The sequence below is a fragment of the Rutidosis leptorrhynchoides genome, chromosome 2 (genome assembly GCF_046630445.1).
Source record: "Rutidosis leptorrhynchoides isolate AG116_Rl617_1_P2 chromosome 2, CSIRO_AGI_Rlap_v1, whole genome shotgun sequence".
Lineage (NCBI taxonomy): Eukaryota > Viridiplantae > Streptophyta > Magnoliopsida > Asterales > Asteraceae > Rutidosis > Rutidosis leptorrhynchoides.
In genome coordinates this window covers 622,783,036-622,796,405 of record NC_092334.1, presented here as the reverse complement: position 1 = coordinate 622,796,405, position 13,370 = coordinate 622,783,036, and the positions used below count along the sequence as shown (strand labels likewise).

Below are 13,370 nucleotides of genomic sequence, written 5' to 3'. Positions count from 1 at the left end.
TTTGGTAGTGCTGGGATAAATAAGTCGGGCTTACTAATTAGTACTAATAAACTAACAATATAATAGCAGAGCCCAAATGCTATACTGCCTTCAATTTTCGGGCATTAAGCAAGTTCCTTATATCTTGTGATATACGGAATATAAAAGTTATGTAATCATAACATCAATGTTTTGTTTAATTTAAAAAAAACCAAAACATTCAGCAATTTTCGGACACGTTTATCATATGGATCGAAGGTGTTCAATTATCCAACATTCAGAAGAAACGAGTTATTGCCTCCGTGGTTACTCTTCTATGGGCGATATGGCGTTATTGGAACGATGTCGTATTTAATGATTTTTTTTTGTAATAGTAATAGTCTTTTTGATTTGATTAGATTATTGTCTTATCCTTGGATTAAAAATAGAGGCCATTTAGTTTTCAATTGGAACTCGTGGCTCGCTATTCCTTTGTAATTCTCTCTTAGCGCTTTTCTAGGGAGCGTTTTATTTATATAAGTTTTCTTTGGCCGTAAAAAAAAAATTAAAAAAAAAGCTGGCTATTAACTTCAGTGTATTTTTCAAAATAAAGATATATATTGCTTGAGTGGTATCGAAGACTGAACTTTGATGACTTTGTCCCGGATTCGAACCGTAGCGTGCGTGGGTGACAATGATCGCGAAGGTGGTTTCCTTCCATGTGAATGATGCCGGAATAGCTGTTCAAAAAGAAATTTGGAGGATATTAAAATGGGAAAGAAAAAAAGAATAATTGAAGTTTATATCGTTGGTTTTTTTATCTACCAAGTTAAGTGTACGTAGGTGATACAATAATCAATGTATCATCAACACTCCATCATGCATAAAACTTTTATAACAAAAGGAAATGATCTTGATAGCTCGTTGCTTTATTTATTAAAAAAGTTATGGATATAAATTGCAAAGGTACTTTCAACTTTCAAGTGAACAAAATTTTTGTTTGATTCTTACTTAAAAAAATAAAATTGGTCCCATACAAATACTATTGGATTACATGCTATGATTATTTCATAACGTTAAAGTAGTTTTAATTCCTAACCAAATACATATATCTAGGAAAGAAAGGATATTCATGAATATTAGTTAAGTCACATATTAAGAAAAGAACATATGTTTTAATTAGTTTAAAACTCCATAACTAGTAACACAATCAAAACAAGCAACAAAAGCGTTGGTGCTCTAAATACCTAATCTTTGAGTGCAATGAATTTGGCTAGATATAACAAATGTGTATGCCCATTCATCTGTCTACGAATAGCCAAAACCATGACGATGCGCATTGGAAGGCGGCCCTCAACCTCCTACGCCTTTGGAATTACGTGAAATAACTCAATAATTCCAAAGATTTATCACTTATTAACATGACAAAAGAATTAAGCATTAGTTTCCCCTCTTTGATCTTCGTTTAAACTCTTTTCATTGTCTCGATCTTTATCTTTGGGAGTATTTTGATCATCAGAGGTTTCTACTTCAATGGTTTTCGGACTTGATAAACTTGAATCCTTACTTTTACCCCATATGATCAGGTACAATCCGATAACAATGATGAATGCTCCCACAACCCTGAAAGTTTTTGAAAGAATTCGCAATACATCAGTAAGTATATCAGGATTCCAAACACTAGGCTATATTGGAACAGTTAAAAAGCAGTAATGTACATCTATTTTAATGACATACTTTAAAATTGACAAGTAATTTTCATACCTTCCTAAAACTAGTCGTTCGGCTAGAGCAAATGAGCTTATGATCGCAACAATGACCATCCCCAAAGGGTTAAATGCTGTTACGAAAAAAGGTCCCTTTTCCTTCATAACTAACCCAGAGACGTAATAGCTAGCCCCTGATCGCACTATCCCCTGTGCGTCACAAATATAGATTTTAGACTTAAAAACATCTTTAATAAACTTCAAAAAACAGGACAGAATCTTACGCTATAAAGTGTCGCTACAAGTTCTGTTTCCTTATGCATTGACCATATGCCAGATTTAGCGTTCTCGATAACCATGGTAGCAACAGTTCCTTGTAACGCGCCCATCATACATATAAGCGTTGTAAGTGACAATTGAGCCGGATATTCCTTAAGAGTCATAGCCTGTAATTAAGTTAAAAATACGATTTTATTATTAATCACCCATGAATAGTTATATCAGACACAACAACAACAACAACAACAACAACAATACCCAATCCCGCACATGCGAGGTATGGGTGAGGTGAGATGTAGACAATCCTTCCTCTACCGTAGAGTAAGAGAGAAGTCGTTTTTTTAACCATGAGTCGAGGCCCATAGGAAGAGAAAGTCATCCCTCTCTCTACTCCAGGGCAGAGAGATTGCTTCCGTGAGGACCTCCGGTCAAAAAAAAAAATTAAGTAAATAAACTGATAAGAAAAAGAGACTCCTTGAAAATGGTTTAATCAAATTTTCATGGATTTTAAAGACTGCCTGAAAATCAATTTAGGCTCAAAGCGGCAGTCAAGACGCCACTAGATCGACGTTTGTTGTTAATTGCCTCACTAAATTGAGCCAAAAAACCTAGTGGACAGAAACACGAAAGGCATGCCAAGTGGAAGTTGTTGCAGAAGCAAAGAGCCAACCACTCGTAACAAACCAAACACCACTCATGCACCTTTACGACTTAACTTAATTTCATTATGTGACGAAATTAATATAAAACGTGTTAAGGCATATATAAAACATATGATAAAAGTGACTGAAAGTGAAATAAACCAGTAATTAAAAAGTACTAATGATTTACCTGAAGAATGTAAAAGCTAGCCCAACAAAAGCAACCAGCAGTGATCATAATGGCACCTTTGATATGCTGGTCCTGAGACACCAAACCAGTGGATGCTAGGGCAGGGTGCACCATGGTTCCCTCCTTGGTCCATGGCAATGGAATAGGTGGTCCATTAACAAGGGTCATAACCATGGCTCCACCTACTGTCACCAAAGTTCCTAAGATCTTCCCTTGACTATGCAATTTTTTCACATTGACTTTCTCAAGCCTAAAATAAATGTGCACATATGACTTATAAACGCGCTACCAACATAACTAGAATTATAAAGTAAGTTTAATAGTACGTACCTAAAGATCCACGCCATGACAAAAGTTAACGCAGGTAAAATGTTGCACATTGCTATAGCAAAAGTTGCCGTTGTATACTTCATCCCAGTATAGTATAGTATTTGGTCCAAAACCGGCCTAATGTTAAAAATTATTTCATTAGAGACGCATTTCTACAATTTTATTCAAATGTGTTGCTTAGTACGTACTCTATTAGCGCGAGCAATGATATCTTCCAAAATACAGAAAATGTCATTTGAGTACGAACTTTCCTGTCATATCAAACAAACATTAGTCTCCGTCCCAATTTTATTGTTACTATAGTGAATTGAATTTAAGATTTAAGATTTAAGATATATACAATAAACTTGAAATTAGTGTTATTTTCACAATATCAACAAGATAGTTTGATATGGGATATTAGTCAATATAAAAATAATTATACAAAAGTAAGATAGGAAAACAGTCATTTTTAAACATATTAATGGAAGTATATGTACATTTTATAATTTAAAAATACTAATGTGGAAAGCTCACATATAAAGCACTAAATTATCACCTACATTAGATTCATTTTTCATTAAACATGAACATAAATGCTCACCAACATTTGATTCATTTTTCATCAAACCATATGTTGATTACAGATAATTATCAACTTCTTAATAGTATTGAGAAGGATTAATTAATTAATTACAACGATACCTTTCGAAATATAGAGCAAAAGGACCAAAAGCGACAGCTGCAGCAACATTTCGATAAACAGAAAATGTGTAAGGATTTAAGCCCTCATTCAAAGCAGACTTTACTAAAATCCCGTTTATCGCGTATCCTAGTTGTAGAAACAGAACCCCGATGTACGGCCTTCCTCGCTTGCAAAAAATCCAAAACCACCCTTGTGACATCTCCATTGTTTATCTATAATCTATAATATTCCTTTAGATAAATGGTGTAACTAAATTGCCCAAAAGATGTTTACAGAGATTATTGTTATTAAAGGGGTGTTATGAGGTTTATATATATAGGCTGAATTGAAGGTTGTGAAACAAGGACTAAATTGACAATTTGATATGTGTTGATGCATAATTGATATTTTAGAAGCCAAAATGTGTGTAATAAAGTTTAGGTACGTGAATGTTTTGCATGTGTAATCCCACTAATTTTATCTTTTCTTTTACTTTAGTGTCACGAAATAAAACATATTTTGTTCTGTTTAATTTTCATGTGAAAAATCTGAAAATGCTTACACAATTACGTTGTCATATTTTCAATAAATAGAAAGTTACTTCTGAAACTACTTACGTATATCTCTATTGTTATAGCCGTATAGGAATAAATCTGAAAGCGGTGTAACTGGTTGATTACTTTTTCTGGAAAAGGTTCTTATAGATAGGATGTGTAATCTACCTATTTGAATCGTACTGTTATATATGTTTGCTATTTGTAAATAAAATCAAGTCTTTCAAGATATATTCACTTTTAGAATGTGCATTGTACCGAAGGTTGCAAAATTCGTTATTTGGGGATTAATCGTGTCGAAGGTGTGAAGAATTTGATCAAAGGAACAAGGCTTGACTTAGTGAACAAGTCGTAGAGAGCTTGACTTGGTGAACAAGTTGTAAGGAGTTTGACTTGGTGAACAAGTAGTAGAGATTCTCTTGCCTTAATTAAATCTTCTAGTAGGAATGGAGTATGGAGCAAGTAATAGATATTTATGAAATGTCTTTTGCTTGAAGGACAAGTTTAACTTGGTGGGCAAGTTTAACTCTTCCTATAAATTGTAACCCCTAGCCTCATTGTAATGTGTGCACAATAATATATGAAAATCTCTGGTTTGCGCACGTGGAGTAAACCCTTCTTCGTGTTTTGGAGATGAGATATAACCACGTTAGATACCAGTGTCGTTTGTACTTTATTTATCGTTTTAATTTGTTTGTCGTTTGTGGGTAAGTGATTGAGATCAATCACTTGTCTTGTTAGGGCCTCCCTAAATTCCTAACAAGTGGCATCAGAGCTTCAAGGTTCGAAGAACGGGCACGATGGCGAATTGAAAGCGTGGTGAACAAACGACGGGTCTAGAGATTTTCTAAATTCGGATTCTACTGCGCAGATGGAGTAGAAAAATCATAACAGGTTTGTTAACCGTTGGATTGGTTTGAAATTTTTAACGAAGGTGATACATACATAGGTCTAGTGGCCGTAAAAATTTGAGGAAGATCGAACCGTTAGATCTTGAGATATAGTTTTTTCGAAGCTGCTGCCATTCAAGTTTAAACTGTTAGGATTCGGAGTTCTTAGAGAAGTAAAATCATTACGGGTTCGTTAAGTGTTGGATAGCCTTGGAAATTTTACTGCAAGTAAAAGACGTAAAGATCTAGTCGTGATCAAAATTTGACAGTGATCAGACCGTTAGATCTGGAGTTATGTTTTTTCGAAGCTGCAATTGTTTGGGTTTGGAGCTGCAGTGAGAGAAAAATTATAGAGGGTTCGTCTACCGTTGGATCGACGTGAAACTTGGACTGTAGGTTTCAAAAGTACTGATCTAAGAGTGGTAATATTGTGGTGATGATCGGACCGTTAGATCTTGGGATATGATTTTTTAAGTTGCAGCAGTTTTATGAGAGAGTTCCGATTTTGATGTTGCGAGTGGCGAGTTGATTTGTTTTGCGAATCATCGGGCGATAAAGGCTGTGATTTTTCAGAGATGTAGCTTTGTTACGGGAGCCAAAATATATTCCGGATGTGATGGACGGCGGTGTGGGCGCACCTCTCAGCGCGCGTGCATTCCCTTGGTAACGTTGAATTGATCCTGAATTCTTGTATCGAAATCTCACTGGTCCGCACACAGATAGTTTGAGGGTTCTGTTTGGCGGCGGTAAAGGTTGGGTCCGAACTATCGTTGGAAGGGAGACCCATATGGATTTGGGTTTGAGAGGAGGTTTGTTATAGTACAAACAATAGTCATACATAGAATATGGGGTAGAAACAAATGTGTGCTAAAAAGGTGGTTTCTCTCTAGTTTTGGCGGTAAGGTAGCAAACAGTGGGACAAATCGAAAATAGGAGTTATCTGAAATGTCCCGTTCTTATTGATTAAAAACGTTCCATATTAATTGATTTCGTTGCGAGGTTTTGACCTCTATATGAGACGTTTTTCAAAGACTGCATTCATTTTTTAAACAAACCATAACCTTTATTTCATCAATAAAGGTTTAAAAAGCTTTACGTAGATTATCAAATAATGATAATCTAAAATATCCTGTTTACACACGACCATTACATAATGGTTTACAATACAAATATGTTACAACAAAATAAGTTTCTTGAATGCAGTTTTTACACAATATCATACAAGCATGGACTCCAAATCTTGTCCTTATTTAAGTATGCGATAGCGGAAGCTCTTAATAATCACCTGAGAATAAACATGCTTAAAACGTCAACAAAAATGTTGGTGAGTTATAGGTTTAACCTATATATATCAAATCGTAACAATAGACCACAAGATTTCATATTTCAATACACATCCCATACATAGAGATAAAAATCATTCATATGGTGAACACCTGGTAACCGACAATAACAAGATGCATATATAAGAATATCCCCATCATTCCGGGACACCCTTCGGATATGATTTAAATTTCGAAGTACTAAAGCATCCGGTACTTTGGATGGGGTTTGTTAGGCCCAATAGATCTATCTTTAGGATTCGCGTCAATTAGGGTGTCTGTTCCCTAATTCTTAGATTACCAGACTTAATAAAAAGGGGCATATTCGATTTCGATAATTCAACCATAGAATGTAGTTTCACGTACTTGTGTCTATTTTGTAAATCATTTATAAAACCTGCATGTATTCTCATCCCAAAAATATTAGATTTTAAAAGTGGGACTATAACTCACTTTCACAGATTTTTACTTCGTCGGGAAGTAAGACTTGGCCACTGGTTGATTCACGAACCTATAACAATATATACATATATATCAAAGTATGTTCAAAATATATTTACAACACTTTTAATATATTTTGATGTTTTAAGTTTATTAAGTCAGCTGTCCTCGTTAGTAACCTACAACTAGTTGTCCACAGTTAGATGTACAGAAATAAATCGATAAATATTATCTTGAATCAATCCACGACCCAGTGTATACGTATCTCAGTATTGATCACAACTCAAACTATATATATTTTGGAATCAACCTCAACCCTGTATAGCTAACTCCAACATTCACATATAGAGTGTCTATGGTTGTTCCGAAATATATATAGATGTGTCGACATGATAGGTCGAAACATTGTATACGTGTCTATGGTATCTCAAGATTACATAATATATAATACAAGTTGATTAAGTTATGGTTGGAATAGATTTGTTACCAATTTTCACGTAGCTAAAATGAGAAAAATTATCCAATCTTGTTTTACCCATAACTTCTTCAATTTAAATCCGTTTTGAGTGAATCAAATTGCTATGGTTTCATATTGAACTCTATTTTATGAATCTAAACAAAAAAAGTATAGGTTTCTAGTCGGAAAAATAAGTTACAAGTCGTTTTTGTAGAGGTAGTCATTTCAGTCGAAAGAACGACGTCTAGATGACCATTTTAGAAAACATACTTCCACTTTGAGTTTAACCATAATTTTTGGATATAGTTTCATGTTCATAATAAAAATCATTTTCTCAGAATAACAACTTTTAAATCAAAGTTTATCATAGTTTTTAATTAACTAACCCAAAACAGCCCGCGGTGTTACTACGACGGCGTAAATCCGGTTTTACGGTGTTTTTCGTGTTTCCAGGTTTTAAATCATTAAGTTAGCATATCATATAGATATAGAACATGTGTTTAGTTGATTTTAAAAGTCAAGTTAGAAGGATTAACTTTTGTTTGCGAACAAGTTTAGAATTAACTAAACTATGTTCTAGTGATTACAAGTTTAAACCTTCGAATAAGATAGCTTTATATGTATGAATCGAATGATGTTATGAACATCATTACTACCTTAAGTTCCTTGGATGAACCTACTGGAAAAGAGAAAAATGGATCTAGCTTCAATGGATCCTTGGATGGCTCAAAGTTCTTGAAGCAAAATCATGACACGAAAACAAGTTCAAGTAAGATCATCACTTGAAATAAGATTGTTATAGTTATAGAAATTGAACCAAAGTTTGAATATGATTATTACCTTGTATTAGAATGATAACCTACTGTAAGAAACAAAGATTTCTTGAGGTTGGATGATCACCTTACAAGATTGGAAGTGAGCTAGCAAACTTGAAAGTATTCTTGATTTTATGAAACTAGAACTTTTGGAATTTATGAAGAACACTTAGAACTTGAAGATAGAACTTGAGAGAGTTCAATTAGATGAAGAAAATTGAAGAATGAAAGTGTTTGTAGGTGTTTTTGGTCGTTGGTGTATGGATTAGATATAAAGGATATGTAATTTTGTTTTCATGTAAATAAGTCATGAATGATTACTCATATTTTTGTAATCTTATGAGATATTTCATGCTAGTTGCCAAATGATGGTTCCCACATGTGTTAGGTGACTCACATGGGCTGCTAAGAGCTGATCATTGGAGTGTATATACCAATAGTACATACATCTAAAAGCTGTGTATTGTACGAGTACGAATACGGGTGCATACGAGTAGAATTGTTGATGAAACTGAACGAGAATGTAATTGTAAGCATTTTTGTTAAGTAGAAGTATTTTGATAAGTGTATTGAAGTCTTTCAAAAATGTATAAATACATATTAAAACACTACATGTATATACATTTTAACTGAGTCGTTAAGTCATCGTTAGTCGTTACATGTAAGTGTTGTTTTGAAACCTTTAGGTTAACGATCTTGTTAAATGTTGTTAACCCAATGTTTATAATATCAAAAGAGATTTTAAATTATTATATTATCATGATATTATGATGTACGAATATCTCTTAATATGATATATATACATTAAATGTCGTTACAACGATAAACGTTACATATATGTCTCGTTTCAAAATCATTAAGTTAGTAGTCTTGTTTTTACATATGTAGTTCATTGTTAATATAATTAATGATATGTTTACTTATCATAATATCATGTTAACTATATATATAACCATATATATGTCATCATATAGTTTTTTACAAGTTTTAACGTTCGTGAATCACCGGTCAACTTGGGTGGTCAATTGTCTATATGAAACCTATTTCAATTAATCAAGTCTTAACAAGTTTGATTGCTTAACATGTTGGAAACATTTAATCATGTAAACATCAATCTCAATTAATATATATAAACATGGAAAAGTTCGGGTCACTACAGTACCTACCCGTTAAATAAATTTCGTCCCGAAATTTTAAGCTGTTGAAGGTGTTGACGAATCTTCTGGAAATAGATGCGGGTATTTCTTCTTCATCTGATCTTCACGCTCCCAGGTGAACTCGGGTCCTCTACGAGCATTCCATCGAACCTTAACAATTGGTATCTTGTTTTGCTTAAGTCTTTTAACCTCACGATCCATTATTTCGACGGGTTCTTCGATGAATTGGAGTTTTTCGTTGATTTGGATTTCATCTAACGGAATAGTGAGATCTTCTTTAGCAAAACATTTCTTCAAATTCGAGACGTGGAAAGTGTTATGTACAGCCGCGAGTTGTTGAGGTAACTCAAGTCGGTAAGCTACTGGTCCGACACGATCAATAATCTTGAATGGTCCAATATACCTTGGATTTAATTTCCCTCGTTTACCAAATCGAACAACGCCTTTCCAAGGTGAAACTTTAAGCATGACCATCTCTCCAATTTCAAATTCTATATCTTTTCTTTTAATGTCAGCGTAGCTCTTTTGTCGACTTTGGGCGGTTTTCAACCGTTGTTGAATTTGGATGATCTTCTCGGTAGTTTCTTGTATAATCTCCGGACCCGTAATCTGTCTATCCCCCACCTCACTCCAACAAATCGGAGACCTGCACTTTCTACCATAAAGTGCTTCAAACGGCGCCATCTCAATGCTTGAATGGTAGCTGTTGTTGTAGGAAAATTCTGCTAACGGTAGATGTCGATCCCAACTGTTCCTGAAATCAATAACACATGCTCGTAGCATGTCTTCAAGCGTTTGTATCGTCCTTTCGCTCTGCCCATCAGTTTGTGGATGATAGGCAGTACTCATGTCTAGACGAGTTCCTAATGCTTGCTGTAATGTCTGCCAGAATCTTGAAATAAATCTGCCATCCCTATCAGAGATAATAGAGATTGGTATTCCATGTCTAGAGACGACTTCCTTCAAATACAGTCGTGCTAACTTCTCCATCTTGTCATCTTCTCTTATTGGTAGGAAGTGTGCTGATTTGGTGAGACGATCAACTATTACCCAAATAGTATCAAAACCACTTGCAGTCCTTGGCAATTTAGTGATGAAATCCATGGTAATGTTTTCCCATTTCCATTCCGGGATTTCGGGTTGTTGAAGTAGACCTGATGGTTTCTGATGCTCAGCTTTGACCTTAGAACACGTCAAACATTCTCCTACGTATTTAGCAACATCGGCTTTCATACCCGGCCACCAAAAATGTTTCTTGAGATCCTTGTACATCTTCCCCGTTCCAGGATGTATTGAGTATCTGGTTTTATGAGCTTCTCTAAGTACCATTTCTCTCATATCTCCAAATTTTGGTACCCAAATCCTTTCAGCCCTATACCGGGTTCCGTCTTCCCGAATATTAAGATGCTTCTCCGATCCTTTGGGTATTTCATCCTTTAAATTTCCCTCTTTTAAAACTCCTTGTTGCGCCTCCTTTATTTGAGTAGTAATGTTATTATGAATCATTATATTCATAGATTTTACTCGAATGGGTTCTCTATCCTTCCTGCTCAAGGCATCGGCTACCACATTTGCCTTCCCCGGGTGGTAACGAATCTCAAAATCGTAATCATTCAATAATTCAATCCACCTACGCTGCCTCATATTCAGTTGTTTCTGATTAAATATGTGTTGAAGACTTTTGTGGTCGGTATATATAATACTTTTGACCCCATATAAGTAGTGCCTCCAAGTCTTTAATGCAAAAACAACCGCGCCTAATTCCAAATCATGCGTCGTATAATTTTGTTCGTGAATCTTCAATTGTCTAGACGCATAAGCAATCACCTTCGTTCGTTGCATTAATACACAACCGAGACCTTGCTTTGATGCGTCACAATAAATCACAAAATCATCATTCCCTTCAGGCAATGACAATATAGGTGCCGTAGTTAGCTTTTTCTTCAATAACTGAAACGCTTTCTCTTGTTCATCATTCCATTCAAATTTCTTCCCTTTATGCGTTAATGCAGTCAAGGGTTTTGCTATTCTGGAAAAGTCTTGGATGAACCTTCTGTAGTAACCAGCTAGTCCTAAAAACTGGCGTATGTGTTTCGGAGTTTTCGGGGTTTCCCACTTTTCAACAGTTTCTATCTTTGCCGGATCCACCTTAATACCTTCTTTGTTCACTATGTGACCGAGGAATTGAACTTCTTCCAACCAAAATGCACACTTTGAAAACTTAGCGTACAATTCTTCCTTCCTCAATACTTCTAACACCTTTCTCAAATGTTCACCGTGTTCTTGGTCATTCTTTGAGTAAATAAGTATGTCATCAATGAAAACAATGACAAACTTGTCAAGGTATGGTCCACACACTCGGTTCATAAGGTCCATGAACACAGCTGGTGCATTAGTTAAACCAAACGACATGACCATAAACTCGTAATGACCGTAACGTGTTCTGAAAGCAGTCTTTGGAATATCATCTTCTTTCACCCGCATTTGATGATACCCGGAACGTAAGTCAATCTTTGAATAAACAGACGAGCCTTGTAGTTGATCAAATAAGTCGTCGATTCTCGGTAGTGGGTAGCGGTTCTTGATGGTAAGTTTGTTCAACTCTCGGTAGTCGATACACAACCTGAATGTACCATCTTTCTTCTTGACAAACAAAACAGGAGCTCCCCACGGTGATGTGCTTGGTCGAATGAAACCACGCTCTAAAAGTTCTTGTAATTGGCTTTGCAGTTCTTTCATCTCGCTGGGTGCGAGTCTGTAAGGAGCACGAGCTATTGGTGCAGCTCCTGGTACAAGATCTATTTGAAATTCAACGGATCGATGTGGGGGTAATCCCGGTAATTCTTTCGGAAATACATCGGGAAATTCTTTTGCAATGGGAACATCATTGATGCTCTTTTCTTCAGTTTGTACTTTCTCGACGTGTGCTAGAACAGCATAGCAACCTTTTCTTATTAGTTTTTGTGCCTTCAAATTACTAATAAGATGTAGCTTCGTGTTGCCCTTTTCTCCGTACACCATTAAGGGTTTTCCTTTTTCTCGTATAATGCGAATTGCATTTTTGTAACAAACGATCTCCGCTTTCACTTCTTTCAACCAGTCCATACCGATTATCACATCAAAACTCCCTAACTCTACTGGTATCAAATCAATCTTAAATGTTTTGCTAACCAGTTTAATTTCTCGATTCCGACATATATTATCTGCTGAAATTAATTTACCATTTGCTAATTCGAGTAAAAATTTACTATCCAAAGGCGTCAATGGACAACTTAATTTAGCACAAAAATCTCTACTCATATAGCTTCTATCCGCACCCGAATCAAATAAAACGTAAGCAGATTTATTGTCAATAAGAAACGTACCCGTAACAAGCTCCGGGTCTTCCTGTGCCTCTACCGCATTAATATTGAAAACTCTTCCACGGCCTTGTCCATTCGTGTTCTCCTGGTTCGGGCAATTTCTAATAATGTGGCCTGGTTTTCCACATTTATAACAAACTACATTGGCATAACTTGCTCCGACACTACTTGCTCCGCCATTACTCGTTCCGACACCATTTGTTCCTTTCGTTCTATTAACCCCTGGTCCGTAGACCTCACACTTCGCCGCGCTATGACCATTTCTTTTACACTTGTTGCAAAATTTGGTGCAGAACCCCGAGTGATTCTTTTCACACCTTTGGCATAGTTGCTTCTGATTGTTGTTGTTGTTGCGGTTATTATTGTTGTTGGGATGATTGTTGTAGTTGCTGTTGTTGTTGTTGTTGTTGTTGTTGTTGGGCCGTTTGTTGTAGTTGCGATTGATGTTGCGATTGTTGGGATAATTGTTGCGATTATTGTTGTAATTGCTGTTGTTGTTGTATTGGTGATTCTTATCACCGTTTTCCTCCCACTTTCTTTTGACTTGCTTCACATTGGCCTCTTCAGCAGTCTGTTCTTTAATTCTTTCTTCAATCTGGTTCAC

At 35.6% G+C, this 13,370-nt stretch overlaps 1 protein-coding gene across 2 annotated transcripts; it reads right to left on the bottom strand.

The window, feature by feature from the left end:
* Window positions 1-581: 581 nt before the first annotated feature.
* Window positions 582-4,057, bottom strand: LOC139893576 (WAT1-related protein At2g39510-like). 2 transcript variants are annotated; one of them, XR_011774615.1, is made up of 8 exons: window positions 3,789-4,057; window positions 3,293-3,355; window positions 3,105-3,221; window positions 2,775-3,024; window positions 1,949-2,110; window positions 1,723-1,874; window positions 1,206-1,581; window positions 582-698 (listed from the first exon to the last, which is right to left on the bottom strand). XR_011774615.1 is itself a non-coding variant. In XM_071876747.1 (7 exons), the coding sequence occupies exons 1-7, from the start codon at window positions 3,992-3,994 to the stop codon at window positions 1,392-1,394; spliced, it is 1,140 nt and encodes a 379-aa protein (XP_071732848.1). In that variant the 5' UTR covers window positions 3,995-4,057; the 3' UTR covers window positions 1,102-1,391. The 2 variants fall into 2 exon arrangements, 1 of the variants encoding a protein (XP_071732848.1); XM_071876747.1 differs by lacking the exon at window positions 582-698 and having other exon boundaries at window positions 1,102-1,581.
* Window positions 4,058-13,370: the final 9,313 nt, after the last annotated feature.

Excerpts from the sequence above, each read along its gene's own strand:
- LOC139893576 (XM_071876747.1), bottom strand. The coding sequence starts at position 3,994 with ATGGAGATGTCACAAGGGTGGTTTTGGATTTTTTGCAAGCGAGGAAGG. Across the intron at positions 3,222-3,292 it reads TCATTGCTCGCGCTAATAGA|GCCGGTTTTGGACCAAATAC; the intron begins GTACGTACTAAG and ends TTTTAACATTAG. Across the intron at positions 2,111-2,774 it reads CTAGCTTTTACATTCTTCAG|GCTATGACTCTTAAGGAATA; the intron begins GTAAATCATTAG and ends ACTTAATTACAG.